This window comes from Eurosta solidaginis, chromosome 3 (assembly GCF_040869045.1).
Source record: "Eurosta solidaginis isolate ZX-2024a chromosome 3, ASM4086904v1, whole genome shotgun sequence".
NCBI classification, from domain to species: Eukaryota; Metazoa; Arthropoda; class Insecta; order Diptera; family Tephritidae; genus Eurosta; species Eurosta solidaginis.
This window is the reverse complement of record NC_090321.1, coordinates 249,085,546-249,113,056: the sequence shown is the minus strand read 5'-3', so window position 1 is coordinate 249,113,056 and position 27,511 is coordinate 249,085,546. Positions and strand designations below refer to the sequence as shown.

The window sequence follows — 27,511 nt, the reverse complement described above, 5'->3', positions numbered from 1 at the left end:
TAGATCCGCTAGCAATACATCAGCGCATACGGGCTTGCCGATTTTTAGTCTGGTTAAAGCTAGTATTTTTTCCATCATCATCGAGTGCGAGCTCGGGTTCATGATCTCCTCTGGGTGTTTCATCGCTTTCTCCATTTAGGAGAAAAGTTTTTCCTTCATAATCTAAGCACCCTGTGGACATCGGATTTCGTTTTGCCAAGAGTTTGCCCCGAGGTGGAAACCATCTGTCTGTCGCTGAGTTTTTTTTTTTTGTAAGATTCGCGGGCGTTATTCCTGGTGGCTAGCAGCTCAAGTTCCTCGCACCCACGCCTTACTGCCTCTGCTCTCAGCTTAATTATTTCCTTCACTTTATTGTGCATAAAAGTTAAATGACTTGTAAATTATAACATTTATTTACATAACATTTATTTAATTAATTTCATTGTACAACTAAGACTAGTCAGTCTTTTATATGTACATCTGCAATGGGATACATTCAATTATTTAGTATTTATATTTAAAAAAACATTACTTAAAAGATAAAATAAAATATTTGATTCAAGCTTAATACTAATGCAATGGCACTTAGCAATTTAAAAGGCAGTAAGTGATATAGATAGTAAGTGAAATTTAGAAAATAGAGAGAGACAGAAAATAGAGATTAAGATACTAGCAGCTTATTTGTATTTACGAGGCCAGTGTCATATCAAGGTCACTAAAATATTTGTATATTAGCTTTCTGAAGTTGCTTCTATTTAGTTCTGATTTTAAATTTTCTGGAATCCTGTTCCACATTTTAATTGCACTAATGAAAAACAGCCGGCTAGATGTTAGTGTACTATATTTCGGGATTATTAAGCTGTTTAGTCTCTGAGATCTGGTTAATTGAATCTTTTCATACAGATATTCAGGGGTTTTCCATTCTAGCAACTTAAACATGAAAATACAGTTCCTGGCGGCCAAATATTGCATAATACTACAACCCAAAATTTTGTCGTGCCATGGTGATATGTGAGCATAACGACTTATGCCATAAACATACCGTGTAACATTGTTGAAGGCTACATTTACCTTATTTGCTGATAGCGAGTCAAGTTTACTATATACTAATTCCGCGTACGTAAAATGGGGCACAATCAATTGTATCGCGAGTTTTTTAAGTGTCTCTTGTGGCGTAAACGCTGCAGACATTCTCAACCTACGCAGAATAAAATAAACATTGCTTACCAATTTTTTAACATGATCACCACAGCTAAGTTTATTATTTATTAAAAACCCAAGGTTCTTTATTTTGTGAGTGATCTCAAGGGTGGATGTACCGATTACTAAAGGCGGTATATCATCATTATATCACAAAGTTGTTGACCTGTTAGCCCGATAGCAGTCTCTGTGCCTATATTTATATTTGCACTCATGTACATAAAGTTCTCATACCTAAACACATGGTAGTTATCAGGCCAATAGAATAATTTGTAAGCTATCTTAAGTCGTCCATTGTTGTGTAGATATTATAGTATTGAAATGCTTCAAGGGATGCAAGTGGAAAATAATTAATTTAGTTTAGCTATTGCACTTGCATACTCCATACTTAAGTAACGCTAAAATAGGAAGTTTCCGAATAAAAAGACAATATCCTTTATAAAGTACCTAAAGGCTTGCCACAAGTACCCTTAAAATATGGTAATAAGATATTTCGGTTGTTAATAAAAACAGTGGCGGTTGCGGTAGATATTTATGGTATCAAGAAGCAACTTTTTAGATTCATGTACAAACAAGAGTCAGTTTTGCATACGGATATTCGAAATTTCGAGATATGCGAGGCTGATAAAGTTAATCATTTCACCTCTTCTAACTTATTGTACTCGATATAAAGTGCTATGAGAAATGATACCAAATAGAGTGCAAAGGAAATGAAACTGAACATTGCAACAAAATATATATTTGCACTACGAAGAGGGCGTTAAACATACGACTTGCAGAGCACCAAGCCGATATCAACAAAAAAAAACACAGCCCGGCGTTATCACAACACGCGGTAAACAAGAAACACACAGTAGATTTCACAACAACAAAAATAATAGACAAAGAGACGAGAGAAAGAACAAGGTACACACTCGAGAGCCTAAGAATAATGCAAAACAGAGAAAAGGCAATGAACAAGAAAGAAGATACACAAGACATAGACGCGACTTACTTATTATGCCTATGACACAGATAATAGTTTTAGTTTGACAAGTTTACCATATAGTGATGGTAGCATTAAAAAATTTTTTGTAAAGTAATAATAAAATCGTTTTTTAAATACCAATGTGAGTGAATATAAATAATTGTTTGTGGAGTAATATTTCATGTAAAATTCAAATTTATAATTGTGCAATACTTTGTTTGAAACTATGTAATTTAGATCGTGTAATTTTATTTCTAATGTTGTTTTTGTCTTTCGTATTTTGTTATAAACAAATATAGACCGCCCCTGAAGAAGATAAGGATAATTATCGAAACGTTGGGCTAAATGGTGGAATAAATCGCATTTTATTTGCACTTGACCCTAAAAGATCAGTAAAGCTGAAAAACTACATATAAATTAATAAAACTGATCGGAAATTACCATGAAATGATTATATTTTTAAATGATGATGCTTAAGAGAAGAGGCTTTTTCCGTACACGTCGTTTTTCAATCACTCAAATACGCAAATCGTCCGGGTTTTGTGTTAACAATGTATCTAAAATTGACAAAGTTTTTGGAGATATTAGAAAACTAACTTAACAACTTACATAATTATCATCATTCATTAATAGGCGCATAACCACCTAGGCACCAGCTTTCCTTGTTTCGCGATGAGTGGCACCAATTGGGAGCACTAAGGACACCCAAATCTTTCTCCAGCTGCTTCGTCCAGCTCAGTGGAGGTCTTTTCTTACTCTGCTTTCAAATATGTGTGCCGATAAAAGTGCTTTCTTGACCGGAAAATACCATGACTTAGACAGCAAAAGGATTAACTTTTATTCGCTGCACCATCTTCATATCTGCGTAAATCGGAAAAATTTTCTCTACATAATTTCAATTAACACTTGTTGGCAAGTTTTATTCTCAGTTTTATTTTTAAGCTGACATTTTTTCGATATTAATTCTGGCTCTCAGGTAGACGTAGTCCTGAATTTATAGACATCAACAGCCATGTAGCTGCCAAGGTGTGAATAAATAAATAAATGTAAGGCGCGACAGCCTGCGAAGAGGTTTTAGGCCGAGTTTTTGCTACAAATTGGCTGGACGGGACCTACGTGTTTTATGCCGACTCCGAACGGCATCTGCAAGGTAGATGAGTTTTCACTGAGAAGCTTTTTGTGGCAGAAATACGCCCGGAGTGCTTGCCGCATCCCTGCGAGGGGCGACCCTGCTTAGAAAAGTTGTTTCTAAAATTTTGATGTTGCTTTGCCCGAGGCGTGAACACATAATCTTCGGTGTGGTAGGCAGAGCATGCTACCACCACACCATGGCGATGTGAATGCGTTGTTTCTTTCTTATATCATTGCTGCTGTAATTATCTTCTCCAGCATTACGTCAGGGCGAATTCAGTACCAGTTGATGTTGTCCTATCAGCTGATTGCTTCTTTTTGATAATTTCCAAACAACGCCTTTGTTCAGAAATATGTCAGTTAATCGAAATCAATACAAATTTTCTTTTGACTTGACATTCTTCTGCATAACCACATGAAACCTTCTAGGCCATACCGCCCTCTCACTCCCAAGATCCATCAAAAGTTCGGGGTCGCTAGAACCTCGGCTTTTAATGAAACAGGATTTCCAACTGGTAGGTGAGGTTGAAAAATGGGTTGGAGAAGCTATATACTGCGCTGGCAACCCCTTGATAGTGTTGCGCTACACAACTCCTTGAATCAATTTGGTATTTAAATCGCCTCTTACTTCAGGCATACCTATCGCAGGTATATTCTAAGCCCCCTCTGGGGGCTTCTTCTATCATGATCGTGTTTGGTTGTAAGCTTTTTTAGTCTTTCATTGCATAAAACTGATGGTTTAGGTACATCGTGTGTGTAAAGCAGGAAGATAGTTCGTTTGCAATCGTGAATCGCGCCCGTTAAGTGCGTGTTTGGTTTATGGCTGTAGCAGGTAGAAGTCAGCGATTTTAATTTGTTTATCTTCAAGGGGTTGTTTTCGCGTTTTTTGTTTAAATTTTTATTCTGGAGACATACGCTGGCTCGACAATATGTCGCAAAGGAGTTGATGCATGCTCTTCACCAATTCTTCCCCACCGTTTTTTGAACTGCTCGGCGAGAAGTCTATCATTTTCCGGAGCTTTGTTATTCTTCAGCCGAGATATTTCTAGTTGGGACAGCGCGACAAGAAGTTGCTTGCATGCGGCTTTGTCTGAATTTAAGTTCCCTGTAAATTCATACCGGTCATTACGCCATGGTGATGGCACCGAAAACTTGGCGCCTGCTTTCAGCCTTTGGCCGTACTTTCTTTTTCTAAAAGTAGCGTCATTATAGAATTGTATGTTTGCTAAACAATATACAATTCAATTAACGATAAGTATTTGCAATGCTCTTGAAAGTCAACTTACGTCTTTATACTGATTATAACAGTATAACATCTGATTTTATATTGTCCTATTATAGTATTACGAGTAATTATGATCACGGTATAGTATTCTATATAAGTTTGTAGTACGGCCTGACCTGTTTATTTCATAATAATTTGTTTATGACTCAATCCGACAAAAAAACCACCACAGAGAAAAAATTGGAATTAAAGATTCTCTTTTAATGCATAAAAAACTTGATTCAGGTAAACCAATCTCAGCTTCTATTATTTCTTTATTTCATATACAAACTACGTTCCGTAAAGAGAAAATTGGACCTGAATTCCTTACTCATACATATGATAAATTTAGTTTCTTCTCTAAGTTAAAGCGGCCGAAGTCCGGGTTAAAGTGGAGATGATTTAAACAGTTCAGAATGTGGACAACGTACAGGTTGAATTGGTTGTTTCTGATGTATATTGGAACGATTTACCGTCATCCCTTGTTAAATCTGGTTTCGAGACAAACATGTTTCGGCGTTGTGCCATCATCAGGGTCGATTTTCTCGTTGGAAACATCGGACGTCACAGAAATGGTGTTATTGCGGTAGTTATATGAATTTGTTTCATTCTGCTATCTGAAGATTCTTCCTCCTCATATTGGTGGCTGCAACGATGGTTTATCGCAGCAAAACGCTTAAACTGCTTTCGGCGTATTTCTCGCCTCGCGCCCCATGCCAAGCGCTCACATAATACTTCACGGTACCATGTGAGGACTCTTATTCTCTCTCTGATCCGTACTTGTCTTTTTCTTTGATTGGATTCTGCTGTCATTTCATCACTGAGCTCATTGACTTTCCGCTAATTTTGCTCACCGAGTCAGAGGCATCGCTTGTAGCTCTATTGTTTTCTCTCGCTTGTTATTCTATTTTCCTTCCCTACTCCTTGTTTTAAACAAAAATTATCAGGAATATTGCATTAAAATACAGTCGGATATACCATCTGGGTGCAAATCATCCAATTGAGATAGTTTCTTCTGACCGAAATATCGCCGCCTTCCTAAGAGGTAGAGCGGTGTAGATGGAATGCCTTAAGCTTAAAGACCCATTGTCGGGAGCAATGAAGTTCGGCTAAGCCATCACAACCTCGACAAGGTGCATATGCCAGTGAAAGCCTTGGGTAAGCTTGTAGTAATAACAGATGAATAAATTATGTATCGACAAGTTGAATATTGTGAAATTTTCTATAAATTTTATATGATTTCTACAAATGTATGCTACCGTCTGAGAGGTGGTGTTTTGCTCTAGTATGGTCCGGGGTCGGGAAAATAATTTTTTGAATGATTTTATGCACTAAATCGACTTAGAAGTGTTAATTAGGAAGTGATTGAAAATCGAGAGCGTGCTCTTTAAGAAATTTTGATTAAGTTTATTTATTTTTTAAACGGTTTTATTTAGTTTGACTCTGTGTAGCGGCCGGGCGAACAGAATTTTGGAATTAAAATTTAAGTAACTTTTCGATAAGCTACAAGCTTGAAATTTGTAATATAGTTCAGAACCCGATGACAATGCAATAATAAGAAAAAAACTCCGATAGGTGGCGCATGTATCGAAATATTTAAAAAAAATCGTGTTTGTGGTCCGATTTGGTTCATATTTGGAACAGATAATACATACATGAATAGAAAGCGACCTATGAAAAAATCGCCGCTAGGTGGCGCAAGGATCGAGATATTAAAAAAAATCGTATTTGTGGTCCGATTGGGTTCATACTGGAACACAAAATACATACATGAATAGAAAGCGACCTATGAGAAAAATCGCCGCTAGGTGGCGCAAGTATCGAGATATTCCACAAAATCGTATTTGCGGTCCGATTTGGTTCATATTTAGAACAAATATTACATACAGTCCGGTATAAGTGACATCAAAATAGTTTGGAGTTCGAGGAGGGCCAAGCATACGTGGCGCTGAGTCGAGTAAAGTCTTTGGAAGGATTATGTATTGAGGACTTAGATTGTAGCAAATTGTCAGCAAAGAGTCCTTGTAATAATGAGTCACTAAATGAACTAAATAGAATGAGAAATAATAGGCAATTAAATAAAGATTAAAAACTTGAAAATAAAATAATTAAACAAAATTTTAGGTTAAACAGTTTTATTGAAAACAATACTTACGTTAAGTAATAATAATACTAAAAGCTAGAAAATAATTAGGCAGGTCCTAGGTACTAGTCATCACACTCGTCAACAATCTAGGGCATTGTCAGACAATTAAATAAAAGCGTTGGACGCGTCAAATTTGTATTGATAGTCATAAGTAAGACCAACTGAACTTTAAATCAGGTTATGCTACGCCTCACATTTTTATAAATTTAACGCTCCCAACGCTTTTATTTAATTGTCTGATCAACGCCCTATATTTATGAGTGTGATGACTAGTATCTAGGACCTACCTAATTATTTTCTAGCTTTTAGTATTATTATTACTTAATGTAATTATTGTTTTCAATAAAATCGTTTAACTTATAAAATGTTTTTTAATTATTTAATTTGTTTTCAAATTGGCTACAAGTGTAAACTTACGGCTACATGAAGGTTAAAGTTTGAGTCAAAGTGGAATCAAAATATGCTTATCTAATAAAAACCGCTCAAACATAAAGGTTATATTTTGAAACGAAATTATTTTTCTTTTACGAAATAGTATTCCAAATTTATTGCTGCTTCATTGAGCCTCTCAGTGCTGCTTACGCAAAGTTCCGCCTCATGTGGTGCCAAAATACTCACAGTCTACACATTTTCAGGCAAAGGCCACTTCATGATGCATCGAGTTCTAATTAAAGAGTTGATTATTACTATGTACAAACACACAACAAATTTGAAATTTATACCATTTGGGGAATTTATTGCGCAATTTATCAGATAATAATTGTTATAATAAATTTGCAATTTAAAAAAAATTGCGTAATAAATTGTTTCAAACTGGAAATACAACTTTGTAAAGTGTGTTTATTGAGTAGATTTAAACGTCAGTTATGCATGGCTCAACTATACGGTTGGCTCATCTCATCAGCTGATTTTATTTTTTCATTTCACTGGAGTAGGGATTGTCAAAATAAGATGGCAAACTCAAAAGTAAACCAAAACATTGAACACAGTTTCTTACAACACACAAGAATTTCAAAGTTTTATGTTTTCATTTCATTCCATTCGCCTGATACCAACACGCATATTTTGACAGCTTGAACAAAGGTATGTTGTTGCTGTAGGGATGAGCCAACCAGCTATCAAATAACTATTGTGTATCCTAAATTGAGTTGTATGAACACCGCTCAATTTAAATCGAAATTGCCTCAATTTATTTTTCTGTTTGAACATAATATAAACATGGATGAACATGAGGTATACATTTTTTAAATTCAAGTATTTACGAATAACTGATTTTCGTGAAACCATGACTAGGTCACTATGATAACCGGACTGACTTTAGAATCACAAAAAATGAGTAAAAACTATACGGAAGTACTAATTGAGCCAGAATATGACTATTGGAAACATAGTAAGTAGATTAAAAGCTGATGGCATACTAAAAATTATCGTATTTAGTATATCGACTTTTGCAGTTCACGAAGTATCCGGCACAAGTTCAATTTATGACCTTGCCAATGATGCTTCAGCTTTAATGAAAATTATTCAAGTTTTGGGTGGAGCCACAACAGAACATGCACTGACGCAACCCAACGTACAAGCAATCATTAATGCTAAAAAAACCAAAGGTGTTTACGATTTGTTGTTGGTTGAGCAATTCTTTCAGGATGCATTTCTTGATTTGGCCCATGTCTACGATATACCCGTTATAAGTACAGCTACGTTTGCACAACAAAATTATATGAGTCAAATATTTGGTATTATAACACCATGGTCCTATGTGCCATTTAATTTAATGCCATTTACTGATCGCATGAATTTTTGGGAACCTCTGTCACTACAAATGGATTTTGATAGAGAGATGAATAATTTTCCGGAAATGGATAAATTTGTGAAGAAGTACTTCGCACATTTAGCAAGTGAGTACTTTTGCGTAGGCTTAGAAGAAAAATTTATTTGTGGACGAGGGTTTTCTGATTTGTTTTGAAAGTGCCACAATTCCATTGAAAATATGTTGGCGGGTAGGAATGTATGTGTTAAAATATTTAGCTGCATACCGCAACATTTTTTATTTCCAAGCAATTTTTGCATTTATCTCCAAAATTGGAGAAAAAGTCACTGGCGAATGAGCGTTATAGAGCCTCCGTTAGCGCATTCGATTCAGTAATTTTCTGATTTGGGTGGCAGGAGCCCAGTGAAAGCGCAACTCATTTGGACACTTTTTTGGTTCGTTGTGTTAGAAGACTACTACTAATGACAATAAAATAAGTAATAAAACATCGTTCTTCGATATTTGCTCTGGAGAGTCGAGAACGTTACCGAGATATTTATGCCTTGCACTCGCAAAGGCTGGGCAGCTGAGCCTTAAGAGACAGGAAGACTGCACCTCCTCGTACTTTATTCAACTAGCACAACTGATACTGTCCAGGATACTGCAATCATCGTGGATGTATTAGTTTTAGTGAAACCTTACAGCTCTCTCGAGCGCGTGGCATCAATAACTAGCAAATAAATATATCGAATCTTTGCATGATACGACTTCAGTACTACTCTTGCTTAATTGCCAACCAGTCCAAAAATACAAACGTGATAGCTACCAAAGACATCTTAAAGCACTGGACCCCAGATGACGTAGTCTTATACTACTGCAAGTGAGGTTAGTACCAGACAGACGGCAAACTCACAGTAGCATAGCCCAACGGCCGCCGTGGTGTTGTGGTAGCGTGCTCCAAAGGTCCTGGATTCAAGTCGCAGGCAAAGCAACCCAAAAAATTTAAGAAAAGTTTTCTTCAGTTAGAAAAAGGTTTTTCTAATATCAGTAAAAATTTCGCTGCCTTGCAGAAGCCGTTCGGAGTCGGTATAACACATATAAGGGACCGCTATTTTATAGGAAAAATTAGAAAACAGCATTAAGCATATTGAAACAGAAGCTCAGCCTAAATCACTTCGTATTTTTTATAGCTAAGTGCTTTGACAGTCGGTTGACTATATGACTTAATATTAAACTCCCTAATAGTTACAGAAGCGGAAAGCATCCCCCCTACCGCATCCTTACTAGCGACAACCTATGAGCGCGGAGCCTGAACAATTTTTTGATCGCTTGAGCGTTCGGGTCTTTGGATTTTTGGAGTCTATCACGACAGACAAGCCCATGGGAATTCTTTCCTTGTGCTGATGTTATCCTTTATTCGTTTAACATAGGGAAGCCCTTGAGTTTTTGTTCTGTTTTTTTTTTTTTTTCGTTAAAGTACGTATATAATTTGCGTAAGACTCGCTTAATCATGGTTTGATACATTCCAGAGACAGAGAAGACAATTTTGCATATCATACTTCCATAATAATTTCATTTGATGTTATTGCTGTTTTCGGCGATTGAAGCGTACAGATTCCGCTGCTAAAAAGGGTTCTTAGATAAAAAAAATTTTTGGTTACGTTGCTGCAAGGCTAACAGATCGGATATAATTAGCACAGGAGGCGCTTAATGTCTTAACATTCTTCACTTTCCTTGCTGCTCGTATTTGAGATTTAGTAAGGTTTGGTTGAACTGGCCAGTAAGGTCCTCACATAGACTGAATAGTACATAAGGTTACCAAAAGTTTGCTCAACGTCCATACTAAAACAATCCTGAGAAAAAGCAGAACCCATTTTGTAAAATAACTTCATCCTCTTGACATATACAAAAAGTTTCAAGGACCTATACTACTTGAGCTTATAAGTGTGATAGCTACCGCATCTGATACGAGCACAAAACGCGCTCGATCGTTTGCTTCTGCAACCCACGCTTTCTACAACTGCTACTTTAAAAGCATGCCCCATAAGCCTGCACATTTAATATAGAAGTTTATTTCTTCCTTTCCTTAATATTTATATAGAAGTTTTGCATTTTAAATTCCTGATGACATACTTCATCACTGGTGCCATCATCTCGCAACATACACCAAAAGAAAAGAGGTGTTTTTTAGTTGATTTCCCAAGTACATCGGATATGAGCAGAAACCTCTCAGCTATATTGATTAATAGCTATGCACGACTGGTGTTGCCCCCTCCAACCATAGATAACATGATCCGTGTTGGTGGCATGCACAATAAACCACTGCCTGAGGACATTAAGAAGTTTCTAGATGAAACGGAGCTTGGTGTAATTTATTTCAGCTTGGGCTCCCAGGTTCAAAGTAAAGATTTACCACACGAAAAACTGGAAATTTTCTTAGACGTTTTTCGAAATATAAAACAGTGTTGTGGAAATTCGAAAACGACAATTTCACAAATATACCAAAGAATGTTATGATAAAATCATGGATGCCACAAACGGATATTTTGGCACATCTTAATGTACGCGTTTTTATTGCACATGGCGGAATGTTTGGCACACAAGAAGCAGTGTACTATGGCGTGCCAGTAGTGGGCATACCATTTTATGCTGATCAAGTAAGTTGAGCGTATAGATAAGATTGAAAATTTAAAATTTCTTAAGAAACAGAACATTAATTGTTTAATTATTAAAAAAAAAATACATCTCATCTTCTCTTCTTTCAGCGGTATTTAAACATAAAGCAAGGAGTCATTAGCGGCTATGCCATTGAATTGAATATACAAACCCTAACACGGGATGCCTTGAAAAGTGCGCTGAAAAAAATATTATATGACAAAAACGTTTAGTGATAACATCAAACAAATGTTGCAAATATTCCGTGATCGTTCTTTGGGTCTACGTGAAACCGCTATGTATTGGATTGATTATTTGTTACGTCATAAAGGAGCGCGTCATATGCGTGCTGCTGGTTTGGATTTGAAATGGTATCAATTTTATTTACTGGACGTAATCGCTTTCATAACGACAATTGCAGCTGTGATGTTTGTGATTTTCATATTATTAATTCGTTGGATTTGGCGAAAAGTTAATGAAGGAAAAATGAAACAAAAAGTTCATTAAGTAACGTTTAGTTTCGATGAAAAAAAGCGTTATGTTTTTTTTTTTTTAATTAAGTATTTTTTAAGTTGAATTTATAAATAAAATCAATGTTAATTTAAAAATGAGGGAGATAAATAGAAGGTGGGATAGGCACATGATCGACCAAACAGGAAAGGCGTGGAACCAAGCGCGGAGCTGCAGAGTGTCGAAAATCATGTGCAGGTCTTACAATCTTGGACTTACAAAGTTACTATTATCATTGAAAAGAGGGGCCATGCTTTTAAACTATGCCTTGTCAGAGATCAGCGACCTAACGATCGGCTCTATTTTTATACGGTTTTATTTAGCTTGACTTGACAGGCTGGCTGGCTGGCTGGCTGGCCCGCACGAATTTTGTAATTGAAATTTAAGTAATATCCCGATAAGCTACAAACTTTAAGCATGGGATATAGTTCAGAATCCAATGAGAATGCAAAAATAAGAAAAAAACTCCGATAGGTGGCGCATGGATCGAAATATTTAAAAAAATCGTATTTATGGTCCTATTTGGTTCATATTTGGAACAGATAATACATACATGAATAGAAAGCGACCTATGAAAAAATCGCCGCTAGGTGGCGCAAGGATCGAGATATTAAAAAAAATCGTATTTGTATTCCGATTTGGCTCATATTTGGAACACATAATACATACAAGAATAGAAAGCGACCTTTGATGTCCGATTTGGCTCATATTTTTTATTACATACAGTCGGGTAGAAGTGATATCAAAATATTTTGGAGTTCGTTGAGGTACAAGTATACGTGGCGCAGAGTCGAGTAAAGTCTTTGGAAGGATTATGTATTGAGGACTTAGACAGTAACAAATTGTCAGGAAACAGTCCTTGTATTAATGAGTTACTAAATGAACTAAATATAATGAGAAATAATAGGCAATTAAATAAAGACTAAAAACTTAAAAACAAAATAGTTAAAAAAAATTTTTAAGTTAAACGGTTTTATTGACAACAATATTTACATGAAGTAATAATAATACTAAAAGCTAGAATATAATTAGGGAGGTCCTAGGTACTAGTCATCACATTCCTCATCAATCTAGGGCGTTGATCAGACAATTAAATAAAACGTTGGACGCGTCAAATTTCTATTGATAGTCATAAGTAAGACCAACTGAACCTTAATAAGGTTATGCTACGCTTCACATTTTTAGAAATTTCACGCTCCCGACGCTTTTATTTAATTGTCTGATGAACGCCCTAGATTGATGAGGACAGTGATGACTAGTATCTAGGACCTACCTAATTATTTTCTAGCTTTTAGTATTATTATTACTTTATGTAAGTATTGTTTTCAATAAAACCGTTTAACTTAAACATTGTTTTTTCAATTATTTTATTCTAATCCAAAACACATCATTACACGATCGTGTTGGTATCAAATTGGCTTCTACTGGGGTGTACAATCATAAGGTCTTACCTTGATAAGTTACGGCGCCTATCAAAACCTCTTATCATTTTAAAGATATTGGGATCCGGTGGATGGCAACTCCACCTTGATTCTATTCTAAGCATAAATACATAATTCGCTTCATCATGTTCTGACCATGTGGCGGAATGCAGTCAGATACATTATAAAATTCAACAATTTTAATACAAGTATTAAGGTACGTATGTGAACAATCTTTTATGAACACCAACATATCCTGCATCACAAATAAGGCATAAGATTACAACCTTTCGGCACATTGAATTGAAATGTCCGTTTGCTGTAGGAATGGGGCACTCCCCAGTTGCTAATCATATTTACTCTAGATCCGACGCCACCGTTCAACATAGCTTAACGAGTTTCAATAATTTCGAAAAGCAGAGAGAGCACAAACCCAATCTTGCAATTATCAATTAGTATCCACAAACGATAGGCACCTGCTTTGTCACCATTTACATGCAGGATACACTGCACGATTAAGGGATGTGTCAACCTTTTCTTTGACCTTCCGCAGAAGTATATTTGACAATTTTATGCCTAGGTTTGAATGTGTAACGTGGCTGCTGTATTTTGCACAATTAAGAACACCGCATTACTGCAAAGAAATTGCTTTAAGGTTAACTCCAGTGGAGAAGAGACTATATAGCTTCGTTAAGTATGCTTTGTTGTCTTAGCCATGGCATTTTCTTCACCTTTTTTGACAGTTGCACCTCCTCGTACATATTTTACAAGCCCTTACCCGCAAGAGGGTTGCCGGACATTAGTCGGAATAGGAAGAGCAGCAATGAATTGATTTGTGAAAGTATTGTAATCTACCTAATTTGCTTTTTCGGAATTAATATATTTCCGCGTTATTAAGAGGACGGGGTCGGATGTTGGAACTGGACCAACTCATTTACAAATTTGTGGCATAAAAAAATAACATAAAATAAGAAAATGCAAGACGCGGTATACCTCTAAAGGGTATTAATTGCGTAGTTTTTTATAAGTGTCTGCCAATGTTGGCCTAATCTCATCATGCATCCAAGCACACATATCAAAAGTCGTTTGACCAGGCCTACCTTGGTCCCAATCGATGTTATGAGTGGACACTTTGGTGTAGTTGGAAGTCTATCTAACACCTCTTCCAATCTAATTGTCATGTCACCCGGTTGCAATGCAACTCTACATTGAAGCTAACCAACTCTTACCGCATACCAGAAACGGAGCAAGCTCTACGGGCTGTCTGCTCCCCGTGGTATCTTTCCTCATAATGTTAATCGGACTTTCGTAGCTGAAATTATTACCTGTGAGTATCCACTTCCTCCGGGCCGGTGACTCAGAAAAATAAAGATAAAAATAAAAGGAAAACAAAAGAAAAATGAGATGAAATTACAGCCCCACCGCATGCACACACACAATCAATCACTTTAGCCACCATTTGTCTCCAATTGGCGCCGCCGTCGAAACCCATCCGCTCCATAATTTTTCCACAAATCAACAGACCGACTATTGGAGAGAACCACATTAACATCGAACCCATTTTTCCCAACAACAACGCCAAGTTACCTAAATATGCGTGTACTTCGCACATTCACATAACAAATGCACCCAACTTTCACAAGGCCCACACACACAATCTTCCGTTTCGCTCAGGCTCCTCTTATTAAATCTGAAGTGCGTTTTTTTTTTCTCACGTGCGCCGCAGGGAACGTAGGCCGAGCTTCCCTTCCAATTTGCATTGTGCTCCTTTTAAATTTTGAATACAATTTGGCGGAACAAGGCCTACATGTTTTACGCCGACTTAGAACGGCATCTGCAAGGCAGATGGGTTTTCACTGAGAAGCTTTTAATGGCAGAAATACACTCGGAATGTTTGTCTCATCAGTGCCGAGGGACGAAGCCGCTTAGAAAAACTTTTTTTCTAATTAAAAAAATTTTTTTATAAATGTTTGATGTTTCTTTCGTCGGGATTTGAGCCAAGGAACTTCGATGTGATAGGCGGAGCACGCTACAACCAGACCACGCCATCCGCCAAGCAATTACAACCAGATTACATTTTTATATATTTTTCAGAAACTCTTCGATCTCATGGAAGGCCAACGCATCTCGCGTGGAATATTTACAAGTTCTGTTTATTTGCGTCGAAAATTAATACAATTGGAATAGGCTAGTCTTTCACGCAAACAAAGAAAAACCCAAATGTGTTAGTCTTCAGGCGAAAAATAAAAGTGTTAGTGTTCCATTGGAATGACGAGATATAAACGTGAAGAAACCAATGCTGGTAATAACACAATTTCGTGCTAACTTGACTTTGGCTGTTTTTGTTTGCCGTCATTGTAATAAAATTAATCTTGATCTGATAGTCGATATTAGGGTCGCTTGAAATGATGGCGAATTTCAATCTGTTAAATAAAATAATTTTAAAAAAATGTTTAAGTTAAACGGTTTTATTGAAAACAATAACTACATTAAGTAGTAATAATACTAAAAGATAGAAAATAATTAGGTAGGTCCTAGGTACTAGTCATCACACTCCTCATCAATCTAGGGCGTTGATCAGACAACTAAATAAAAGCGTTGGACGCGTCAAATTTCTATTGATAGCCATAAGTAAGACCAACTGAACCTTAATGAGGTTATGCTATGCCTGACATTTTTAGAAATTTCACGCACCCAACGCTTTTATTTAATTGTCTGATCAACGCCCTAGATTGATGAGGAGTGTGATGACTAGTACCTAGGACCTACCTAATTATTTTCTAGCTTTCAGTATTATTATTACTTAACGTAAGTATTGCTTTCAATAAAACCGTTCAACTTAAACATTTTTTATACCTTTCATGAACATGAAATGGTATATTAACTTTGGTCCGATGTTTGTAACGTTGAGAAATATAGAAGATAAACTCACCATTAAGTATACCGAATTGATCAGGGCGACGAGCTGAATTGATATAGCCATGTCCGTCTGTCCATCCGTCTGTCTGTTTGAACGCAAACTAGTCCCTCAAATTTTGAGATATCTCAATGAAATTTGGCACAAGGATGTATTTTTGTATTATATTAGACATTTGTCAGATCCGGTAGGATCGGACCACTATAACATATATATCACATACAACCGATCGTTCAGATAAGACGATTTTGGTCATTCCTGCCGCAATTTAGAAAGTATAAATGTGAAACTCGGTGATATATATTCTAATATATCATAGAAGATATCCTGGAAAAATCACTTTGATCCCATACAACCGATCGTTCAGATAGAAAGATTTTTGGCCATTTCTCCTTTAATTTACAAAGTATAAACGTGAAACTCGTTGGTATATATTTTAATATATAATAGAAGATTTCATGAAAAAATCATTTCGATCGGAGCTATATATAATATATATCCCATACAACCGTTCGTTCAGATAGAAAGCTTTTAGCCATTTCTCCCTTAATTTCCAATATTCGGCACAGCCGAAGACAGTCCCATCCTTACTTGTTTTTATTTATTTTACTATACTGAAATTTCACTAGCAAAAGTTGAACTTATGTGCTCCAAAGTATTTTGACGTCACTTCTAATGGGACTAGAATTTTTATACTGAAATTTCACTAAAGAAATTTGAACTTATGTGCTCCAAAGTATTTTGATGTCACTTCTACCGGACTGTATATAATATTTGTTCAAAGAACCAAATCGAACAGACAAGTACGACTTTTTTGAAAATCTCAATGTTTGCGACACCTAGCGTGAATTTATTTTGCTAAAGCGGTTTCTATTTCTGTATGTCAAATATGATTTCCAAATATGAGCCAAATCGGACCACAAATACCATTTTTGTGAATATCTCGATCCATGCGCCACCTAGTGGCGATTTTTTCTTATTATTGCATTGTCACCAGGTTCTGAACTATACTCCAAGTTTCAAGCTTGTAGCTTATCGGGAAGTTACTTAAATTTTAATTACAAAATTCGCGCTGACCGGCCAGCCGGCAACCTAAATAAAACCGTTTAAAAAGGCAAGGCACGATAACACCCGAAGAGATTTTAGGCCGATCTTCTCTTCCAATTTGCGTCGTGCTTCTTTTTAATTTTTCTTACAAATTTGAGACCTCATGATTGTACACCCCATTAGAAGCCAATTTGATACCAACACGATCGTGTAATGATGTGCTTTGGAATAGAAAAATAGTGCCGATCGTTAGGTCGCTGATCACGCAATTATATCCGTGTGTTTGACACCGTAAGTTTTGGGTCTAAAGAGGCAGATACTCACTTTAAGCATATGTATAATTGGTGTCCGGCAAGGGGGCGCCCGTTCTGCAAAGTCATCACTCCGGCTTCGACTCGTTTCATCCCGAATGTTAGAATACCTGAAATCATACCACATTTTCCGTCCGAAGCTGCAGCACTAGCAAAAGAACGTGGCCTAGCCGAGATAGCTCGCCATTAACACCCAGATAAATTACGGTTTGAACGAACAAAAACCTGTTTAAAGCTTTTGACACAGTCAACTACGGCACACCACTCCAACAGATAGAAGGTCCACCCTTTCTTCCTTGTTGAAGAAGCTGGACGGCAAATTATCTGAATGGTGGGTAAGGGTTGGTTCAATTTAGGAACGAAACCTCAAAGCATAGTAAATTAAACAGGGGTTGTGTCTTATCCCCACTTATGTTCAATTTCTACAAATCAAAGCTGACTTCCCGAGCTTTTAGAAAAACATGGTAACATAGAAATCTACGATAAACTATTGTGGCTGAACTTCCGTGGAAACACCCAGATAAATATATATATATCCTGTAGGCACATGCATAAATATATATACATAATTTAGATTATCATAATTGATTTGAAATAGTACTTCGAATAAAAATTGAAGATTAAAACGCAAAATGTTTATATTTAGATTTTTAGTATATTTATTGAACTTACAAAAGTAGCACACAAATAGAAAGAAAATCAGTAGCTTTAAATAATTTAACAAATTTAAAATGGTAGCGTGTATAGAAAAAAAACAGAAAAAGCAAAAAAAGCCTTCTGACCATCAATAAGTTTTTGCGAGATTTTTTTGTCATTTCAAAATTTGTGAAAATATAAGTTTTGTTGGGAATTTGAGAAATGTTGAAACTTGAACTCAACAATCAAACTCTGCTAAGATATACAAAATCGCTCTTTCATGTTAAGACACTCACATTGTTTAAGTGACTTAAACTATGAACATTTTTCGTTCGTTTGTTTCATTAGCCATTGAGTGTGCTTGTAATTCTCAACTGGTTAGTGAAATATTCTAAAGACATAGTTTAAATTTTTTTATCCCAAAGCGGGGTTTTTCCTAGCAAAACAAGGTGGCTCAACCCGCAGCCAATACATTGAAGCCCACAGTGCTTGCCCCCAATGAATACATACAAGGTGTAACAGGCGCATAGCGACCTCTCTCTAAATAAAATAATATACAGCCCACTTAAATAACAAATCATATAATAACAAAAAACTATTCGCCCGTCGAATCACCAAAGCTTAGACACACATTATACTCTTTCTTGAAAGTTAGGTGAGGCATACAGATGTGACACTGATTATCGAAAGCGATTCCTGAGGGTACTAAATTTTAAACCTGGTAAACGATGTATAAAGTGAATTTTAGTTATAGTTTTACGTGCTTTCTCATGAAATCCAATTCTATGTCTCAATTACAAAGGGATGAGAACTACAAAATCTGAGTTTGAAAATAATTCACCTGCTGCTCTACCCAAACTGATGCGCCTGATACTGTAATAGGTTAAACTCTTACTTATACAGAATCAGCTTCTACACAGGAAACGTATCTTCACATGAAACCAACAATATTTTCAATTGCAAAGTGAAACCAGCCCCTCTAACAGCTACATCCTACGGTCCAACCCTGTTGAAACTGCTACTTTCCTTGGACTCCCATTAGAGGACTTTGATGATAATTTGTGAGTGTGATACACATAATCTGGCACTTTATTAAAATGGAACTTATTCTACCATACTATGAGAATCGAGACACTTGAATTCATTGGATAGAAGCTTGTCTTCCAAACTTAATAATCAAAATAATGTAACGAAAGTAGGGTTTTGATAAATGTAGGGGCTGCGGTCAGGAATGAAATATAGTATTGGTACTGTATAAATTCATGCGTGCTTTAAGAACTTACCTGCTTTTAAGACGATTAGGCGGAAATAATTGGTCTTAGTACCTTTGATCCTCTCAAATCTTTTTCCAATGTTGGAAGGCCAGCGCAATGTAGTGGAGGTACTGGGTTTAAGCCCTGCACGAAGCAACATCAAAAATTTAACAAATTCTTGCAAGCGGCGCGTCCCCTGACAGTGTTTTTGTAAATACTCAGAATGTTCTTCTATGAAAAGCTTTTCATTTGCCTTGCACCTGCCGTTCGGAATGACAATAACACACGCAGTTCCCGTCCCGCCAATTTGTAGGAAAACTAAAAAGGTGCACGATGCATATTGGAAGAAAAGCTCGACCTAAATCTTCTCCAAGGTGAATCCTTCCTTAATTGGTGCTTAACCGGTCTAAGGCTCTTAATTTTCTGCAATCACTACGGCTGCGTGTCCGGAAGATCCACAGTTTCGAGCATGGCGGTTTTCTCTGATCACTGTTTGTCAGCTGTCAGTGATCGGCTAGACGTGGACTCTGTTTATACAGACTTATCAAAAGCTTTCGGCAAGGTCAGTCATTATATTTTAATAGATAAATAAGCCAATGTTGGTTTTCATTCAACTTTCCTATCATGGATTAAATCTTATCTTTCTCTTCGAAAGTGTGTAGTCGATGTTGAAGATTGTGCGTCCGATCCCTTCCTTGTCTCCTCAGGCGTTTCTCAGGGCAACATCCTAGTCCCCTCGTTTTCATTATTTTTATAAATGATATATCCTCCTGTTCTGTCTCCTTCGAATTTCTTTTGTATGCGGATGATCTTTTCAAAGATTTCTCATATTTCCGATGCCCATAGTCTTCAAAAATAGCTAGATAATGTAGGCAGTTATTGCAGAATAAACCACCTGCAACTCAATATTAGTAAACGTTTTCACATAACTTTTTCTAAATCCCGTTCCCTAAACTTTACATCATATGATATTAATGGATCTAAACTGACCACGCAATCTAAAATACGAGTTTTGTGAGTCATTTTTGATTCCAAGTTTATGTTTCTTGATCATATAAATCATTCAATTGCCAGATCATAGGCAATGCTTGCCTTTATACGCCGTTGCAGTACTGATTTTACTGACCCATTCACTCTAAAACTTCTTTATACCTTGATGGTTCGTTCCACGTTAGAATACGCTATATAGACTATTTTACAATTGCCATATAAAGAGACTAGAACGGGTGCAAAAGCCCTTCATACATTTTACTCTGCGCAGTTTAAACTTTGAAGAGCCTATTCCGTCATGTAATGCTAGATGTCTCCTTATCAACTTGAAGACGTTGGATAACCGAAGAATCTTGCTTTCGCTTAGCTTTGTGTTTGATATCATTCAAGGCATAGTAGACGCTCCGATTCTTTTACAACGGATTAACTTCCTGGTTTCACAGAGGAACTTTAGAAGTAACGATATGTTTTATTGGTCTTCTAATCATCTGTAGTTTAAGCAAACTTAGTTTAAGCTTGGCCTAACTAACTACTAAAAAAAAAAATTGGCAAGTCCTTAAATCGTACATTTTAAAATAATTTTTTTTTTTTGTTTAATTAAGTATTTCAAATTTATTGCTGGTCTGCTGATTCTCTCCGTGCTACTGACAACAACTACGACTACTAATGGGGCAAAAATACTGGCAGTTTACCCCTTTTCAGGCCGTAGTCACTTCCAGATGACTCAAGTGATAATCAAAGAAGTTACTCAACATGGACATGAGGCATGCAACTTAAAAAAAAAAATATTTTAAAAATTAAATTTTTTTTTTCAAAACCTCACTAGGTCACAATGATAACGGGACGTACATTAGAACCACTAAAACTGGGTAAAAACTATACGGAGATATTAATTGAACCAGAATTCGATTACTGGAAGCATAGTAAGTACATACCGACACAGATAATAAGAATCTTCAAAATTATATTTATACAAATTAAACAAATATTTTTTAATAATATCTAAACTGCATACGTTAACGCTTTGGCAGTTCATAAAAATATGGGTACAAGCAATGTATCTGATATAAGAGAGGATGTAAAATTTTTAGTAAAGATGGCTGAATACTTGGGTATGGGCGTTACTGAACATGCGCTTCAACAGCCCAAAATACAAGCAATTATCAATGCTAAACAAACCAAGGGTGTCTACGATTTATTATTAATCGAAGAATTCGCTCAGGATGCATTACTAGCTTTCGCTCATATCTATGATGTACCCGTTATAAGTACAGCAACATTTGCACAACAAAATTATATGAGTGAAATGTTTGGTATGATAGCACCATGGTCTTATGTGCCACTTGGTATGACGACATTTACCCAACGTATGAGTTTCTGGGAACGAGTACAAAATACTTATTATTCATTGCAATTTGATTTTCATAGAAAATTTAGCTATTTGCCAAACATGGATGCGCTTATGAAGAAATATTTTGGTCATTTGACAAGTAAGTAGAATTTTAAAGTGAAACTTTCGGTACAGTCAAATGTACAAATTTAACACGAACTTTTAAATTTTTTAATCCTGTTATTCTAGTTGATTTCCCTAGCACCTCGGCTATGACGAAAAATCTTTCAGCTATCTTGATTAATAGCTACACGCCACTTGCTTTACCTAGTCCAAAAATGGATAATATGATAAATGTTGGTGGCATGCATATCTATCCAAATAAATCTCTACCCAGCGACATACAGAAATTTCTAGATGAAGCAGAAGATGGTGTCATTTATTTCAGTTTGGGCTCACAAATTCAAAGTAAAGATTTACCACAAGAAAAATTGAATATATTTCTTGATGTTTTTCGTAATATAAAGCAGCGAATTCTATGGAAATTTGAAAGCGATAGTTTGAAAAATCTTCCCATAAATATTATGATAAAACCCTGGATGCCACAGACTGATATTTTGGCACACCCCAATGTACGTGCGTTTATTGCTCATGGTGGAATTTTTGGCACACAAGAGGCAATTTACTACGGCGTACCAGTAGTGGGCATACCATTCTTCTTTGATCAGGCAAGTTGATCCATAGAATATGTAAAATCATGTAAATTAAGGGCCGCGTCACAATAAAATTAATCATGCCCATGAGTTTTGATGCAGAAGCGAATATCGTTTTAATAGCGCAAGATGTTGCGCTTGTAAATATAAAAGAACTTCAGAATTATCGGTAGAAACTAATTTCGGCTTGCCCATTCACACAAAAAAATAAATTCGCAAAGCACTGTTATAAATATTCTCACCATACAAGAAAAATACTTGCTAGCATATTTTGTCTTCTGGGAAGAATAATTACACTTACAAAAGTCTGAATCCACTCTTAGCACACATGTAAAAATCTTCTGCTTAACTTGCAACAAAACTTGGAAGTTGTTTACTTTTTCCTATCACATAGCGTTGGTGATGCGCTTTTTGTCACTCTCCATGCAAATACTTGCAATCTACTCATCTATCATTGCACGATGCTACATTAAAATCTTATATGACGGGGCTTTAAAACTGGAGAATAGCCTATAGAAAAATGTATTAATCGACTCTTTCTAAGTTTGTTTTTTTTTTTTTTAGTTATAACGAACATATTCTCAAATCATTTGCAATCGATTACACAGAATGAGTGCTGCGATTACAAGACGATGATAATAAAAATAGTAATAATTCCCAACGGGTTTTACCGTCTAAAGCCTTCCCAACCGACATTAGAGGCGCAGCCGCATGACGCTCGGTTTTTTTAATTTTCTTTGTCGAGTCATTGAAAGGCCGCGATTTGTTAAGCGTGGAGAACTGAAACTGCCTAGCTACAGAGAATTTTAAAATTAATCATCTAAGTAAAACACTAATAAGGTGGTTTAAGTACAACTGACATATAAATAGCTAATAGTCTGTAAACAAAAATCATCAGGATGTTTATTATTGAGATAAAAAGGAATTAATTGTTTAGTGCTAAAAAGCGTTTCCGAACTATCAACCGCGCTTGAGTGAGAGTTGTAATCTTGGCACAAAAGGGCTCATTAAATTCAAAATTGGCCGAGAAGGAACATTCAAGAAACCAAACCATTCACTAATTAAAGTTACCCTAAGCATCTCTCTACGATTGGCAAGGCTTGGAAGATTAACAAGTTTCAGCCGATTAGTAAAACCTACCCCCTTAAGGTTTTACAAGGAATCACATTAAAAATCTCTTAGGGCAAAGAGTAAAACTGATTTAGAGGTGATTCTAACCTATCTGCATGAACTTTATAACGCGGATTTAAGATCTATTATAGGTCCAACCAGTGCTGTAAAAAGGGTTTTTGTAATATAAGGATCGTTAAGTTCTTTTGACCTTCGCTTTACGAATGCTAAAACACTTCTTGCGTTGTTGATAGTTGCAATAATATGAAGTTGAAACTAAGCTTGCTATTCAGCGCAACCCCTAAGTCAACAACAAAGGCATATATGTACATACTTGCTCCAGGTTATAATTTTTTATCGAATAGGAAGCTGTCTTAATAGTAGAGCTTACGATTTCTTCTCGAACATAAGCGATATTTTCGAGACCCGATAAATCGAGAACTCGACTTATAGCGAGATTCTCGTGCTTCGAAGTATGTACTCGTAAATCTCGCGAGCTTCTCGACATAAACTTAATCGCTGTATGGACATATTTACACACTTGAATTTTTTTACTTGTGACTTTTTTGTTGATTATATCGTGATACAAATATTACAACTAAGCCAATCCCACTCTTACTCCCAATTCCATTCTTACTTCCACTAACACTTCCGTTCGCACTACCACTACCAATACCACTCTCACTTCCACTCCAACTCCATCCAACGCGCTCTTCGACATTTCCTAATATCTTTCTTCATACCAATTGAAAAGCTGCATCACCAGATCGAACAATTTCATTATAATTTATTTTATTAGCAAAATTCTCTGAAACTAATGCAGGTACAATTTTTAAAATTGCATTAATTTTTATATATATGATAAAAATATATTATTTATTCGTTCTCTTGCGCGATAATATTCCTCCGATATGCCTACTTTCCCAGTCAACAGAGCCATATGCAATATCGTAGCTTCCGCAAAAAAATTATTGTACCTTCTTGCCTCTCCCTCCTCTGCACCATGTTTGATCATTGACTCTCCTCCATAACTTTCCCCTTTAAATTTCTCAACTTTTTCTCTCTACTCTCACCTTTAATTCTCTCCCTCTACCTCCCTCTTTACCTCCTTCCATTCTCTTGTTTAAGATCTTTCCTATCTTTTAATTTTCTCAACTTGTATCTCCGTTTCATATTAGCAGTTTCTTTCCCCTTCCTCACCCACTCTCAATTCTAACGTTATCTGCTTAACATATGCCTCGTTGTTCATTTTCCCACCGTTCGACAACCTAAATGTTTCTTCCCTGCTATCTTTGCTAACGGCTTTCATTCGCTCTTGATCCGTCTCCTTTTGTAATCCGCAGGAATCTGGCCACTCTTTTATGCATATTAGTATAGGCTGAGCTTTATACGTGTTTCTTTTGCCTGTTATGACTAAAGCAATGTCGACGGCGACCGCGAGAAAAGTTCTTCGAAAAATTTATGGATCTCTCAGCGTTGGCGATGGCGAGTACCGAAGAAGATTTAACGATGAGCTGTACGAGCTCTATGCAGACATCAAAATAGTCCAGCGAATTAAAACCCAGCGGCTGCGCTGGCTAGGCCATGTTATGCGAATGAAAGACGACGCTCCGGCCAAGAAAGTGTTTCTATCGGAACCTGCCCATGGAAGCAGAGGTAGAAGGCGGCCACCACTCCGCTGGAAGGACCAGGGGGAAAACGATTTTAACTCCCTTGGCGTAACCAATTGGCGCCGGTTGGCAGAGAAAAGAAGCGACTAGCGCACCTTGTTGGACGGCCATTACCGTTTAAACGGTTAATCGCCAATTAAGCAAGTAATTTGAAAATTCCATCAGATTACAGGGTCAAGAGCTGATCCCTGCACTGCTGCGTATGTGACTTTCATGGTACGCAGGCCATCTGAGGTTTTATGCATATATAAGGATACGATCATTGAGGTAGCTTCTGATGGCGCGCTGTAGATGGCATCATATTTGGAATCGCTACTTATGTCTAACCATCTCAGGCTGTTGAAAGTCTTTCTTACGTCTAAGGTTTCAGGGAGGATAACACGCTTGGATTTAGCATTAACTCGTTGTTCTTTTTCACCGCTTGTAAGGACGTCTTCAAATGCACATAAAGTGCATTTTCTGAGCCTAAAGTCTTGCCACTTTGGTTATAGACTTACTGCTTGTTCTACGACGTCTAGGTTACGTGGTTTTATAAACTTTTAAAAAAAGTTGTTCGGCTGTGTCGAGCATGCATAACGGCCGGTAGGCTGATGACGATTTCGGGTCCTCTTTGTCTTTACCAATTAACACAAGATGCTGCTTCCTCACAGTCCGCCTTTAGACATGCAACAGTGCACTAGTACAGAACAAGATATTGTCCCTACAGAGTATATTAATCGATAGAGTCTTATTTATTGAAACCGTCCGAAATTAAGTCTATCGGAATTTCTCCAGCTTTAATTTATGTAAATGCATAGATCTAAATATTGAACTGCATATTGATTTGAATATTTTCTTTTCCAAATAGTTTTTAAATGTGAAGCAGGGTCATGTAGCTGGTTACACTGAGCCATTAAACATACAAACCCTTACACATGATGACCTCAAAAATGCTTTACATAAAGTGTGTTACAATGGTACCTTTCGTGATAATATGAAACGCATGTCACGCATCTTTCGTGATCGTCCTGTGGGTCCACGTGAAACTGCCATATATTGGATCGAATATGTGATACGTCATAAAGGAGCGCGCCATTTGCGTGCTGCTGGCATGGACTTGAAATGGTATCAATTCTATTTATTGGATGTGATCGCTTTCCTTGCGGCTGTATTAGCTCTCTCGATCGCGTGTGCTGTTATGACAGTGCGATGGATTTGGAGAAGATTCAAAGGCATGGAGGCGAAACAGAAGGTTCAATAAATTTTTTTAAATACGATAAGATTATTTGTGTTATTGGATTGGTTTAAGTTGGGTAAGTACTATAAATCTATTTAGTATAAAATGAACGCACAGACCATGATTTGAGGGCATGTACCTAGAATGTTGGAACCCTTTTAGGAGAAGGCACAGATACCCGGCCAGGGTGGGCAAGGGACTTGTCTTTGGCCGTACAGGAAAATTTAGCCTTCCCAATGGGTTGACGGTGGTTGAATTCGCCGCGGCTCGAGACATGGTCAGTGGCAGTTCCAGATTCCAGCATTAAAAGATACAGCAAGCTACTTAGCTATCTCCTGATCGACGAACATGAAACCAAATCTATCGCCTATTGATGGACGGCAGACATAGCTCCGGTGTTCTGGATGTGTGTTAGGTCCAAATATCGACACGTATCACTAAATTGTGGCAGACAAGATATGTACACGCAGCAAAGAAAGTGCGTGAAGGGACACGAGGAAAATTCGTGACACAGCTGCTCACGAAACAGACAGCTGATGATTACTGCACTCGGTTCTCACACCTGCTCACTGAGAGTAATCACACCTGACGATGTGACTAAGCAATGGGTTTATTTTGTTTTCTCATTACGTACCGCTGCTACTGACACCATAGTTTTCCAGCGAAAGAGAGATACGCTGCCTATAGGGCAGTGCTGCATATGGGAGCGGCAACGCGCTGTATATTGGAGCGTTATAGTGAGCCGAAGAAGGAAGAAAGACGCCTATTTAAAAGGAAAAAACATGAGGAATGATGGAGCGAGGGCGAGGAGCTTTAGATGCTGACTGTAAAAATCGCAAGGCACCAGGCAATTACCGAATACCCGTCGAGCTGTTCAAATACGGAGATGAAGAGTTTGTAAAGAGATTGCACCAACTGCTATGTCAAATATGGTCGTATGGGCTCATGCCTTCAGTATGTGATTTTATTGTGCGCTACTCAATCCACAAGAAACGCCATCCAGCAAACCACATTAACTGAATCCGAACGAAAGACTCAAACGCATAGGACCTTTTCAGTGCGGCTTCAGACCTGGTAAATCAACTATTGACCAGATCTTGACGATGCGCAAGATCCTGAAGAAGACTCAAGCTAAGAGAGTCAGTGCTCCTCATCTTTTTTATCGCCTTCAAAACAACCTTTGACAGCGCGAAAATAAATTATTTGTATGCTGCTATGTCTGAAATGACGTTGAGCCGTAACGATTGGGAAGAACCTCTCTGAGCCATTCGAAATCAGATAAGGCTTCAGAAAAG

General features: G+C 37.0%; 1 protein-coding gene and 1 pseudogene across 1 annotated transcript in view; both read left to right on the top strand.

The window, feature by feature from the left end:
• Window positions 1-8,059: 8,059 nt before the first annotated feature.
• Window positions 8,060-11,599, top strand: LOC137246123 (UDP-glucosyltransferase 2-like; annotated as a pseudogene).
• Window positions 11,600-18,156: 6,557 nt separating this feature from the next.
• Window positions 18,157-27,511, top strand: part of LOC137246122 (uncharacterized) — a 30,849-nt gene continuing 21,494 nt past the window's right edge. The window contains exons 1-6 of the mRNA XM_067777215.1: window positions 18,157-18,311; window positions 20,780-20,941; window positions 21,004-21,100; window positions 21,209-21,667; window positions 21,757-22,235; window positions 25,848-26,231. Of these exons, the coding sequence (XP_067633316.1) occupies window positions 18,252-18,311; window positions 20,780-20,941; window positions 21,004-21,100; window positions 21,209-21,667; window positions 21,757-22,235; window positions 25,848-26,231 (1,641 nt within the window). The 5' untranslated portion in view covers window positions 18,157-18,251. The remainder of the gene's footprint in view (window positions 18,312-20,779; window positions 20,942-21,003; window positions 21,101-21,208; window positions 21,668-21,756; window positions 22,236-25,847; window positions 26,232-27,511) is intronic.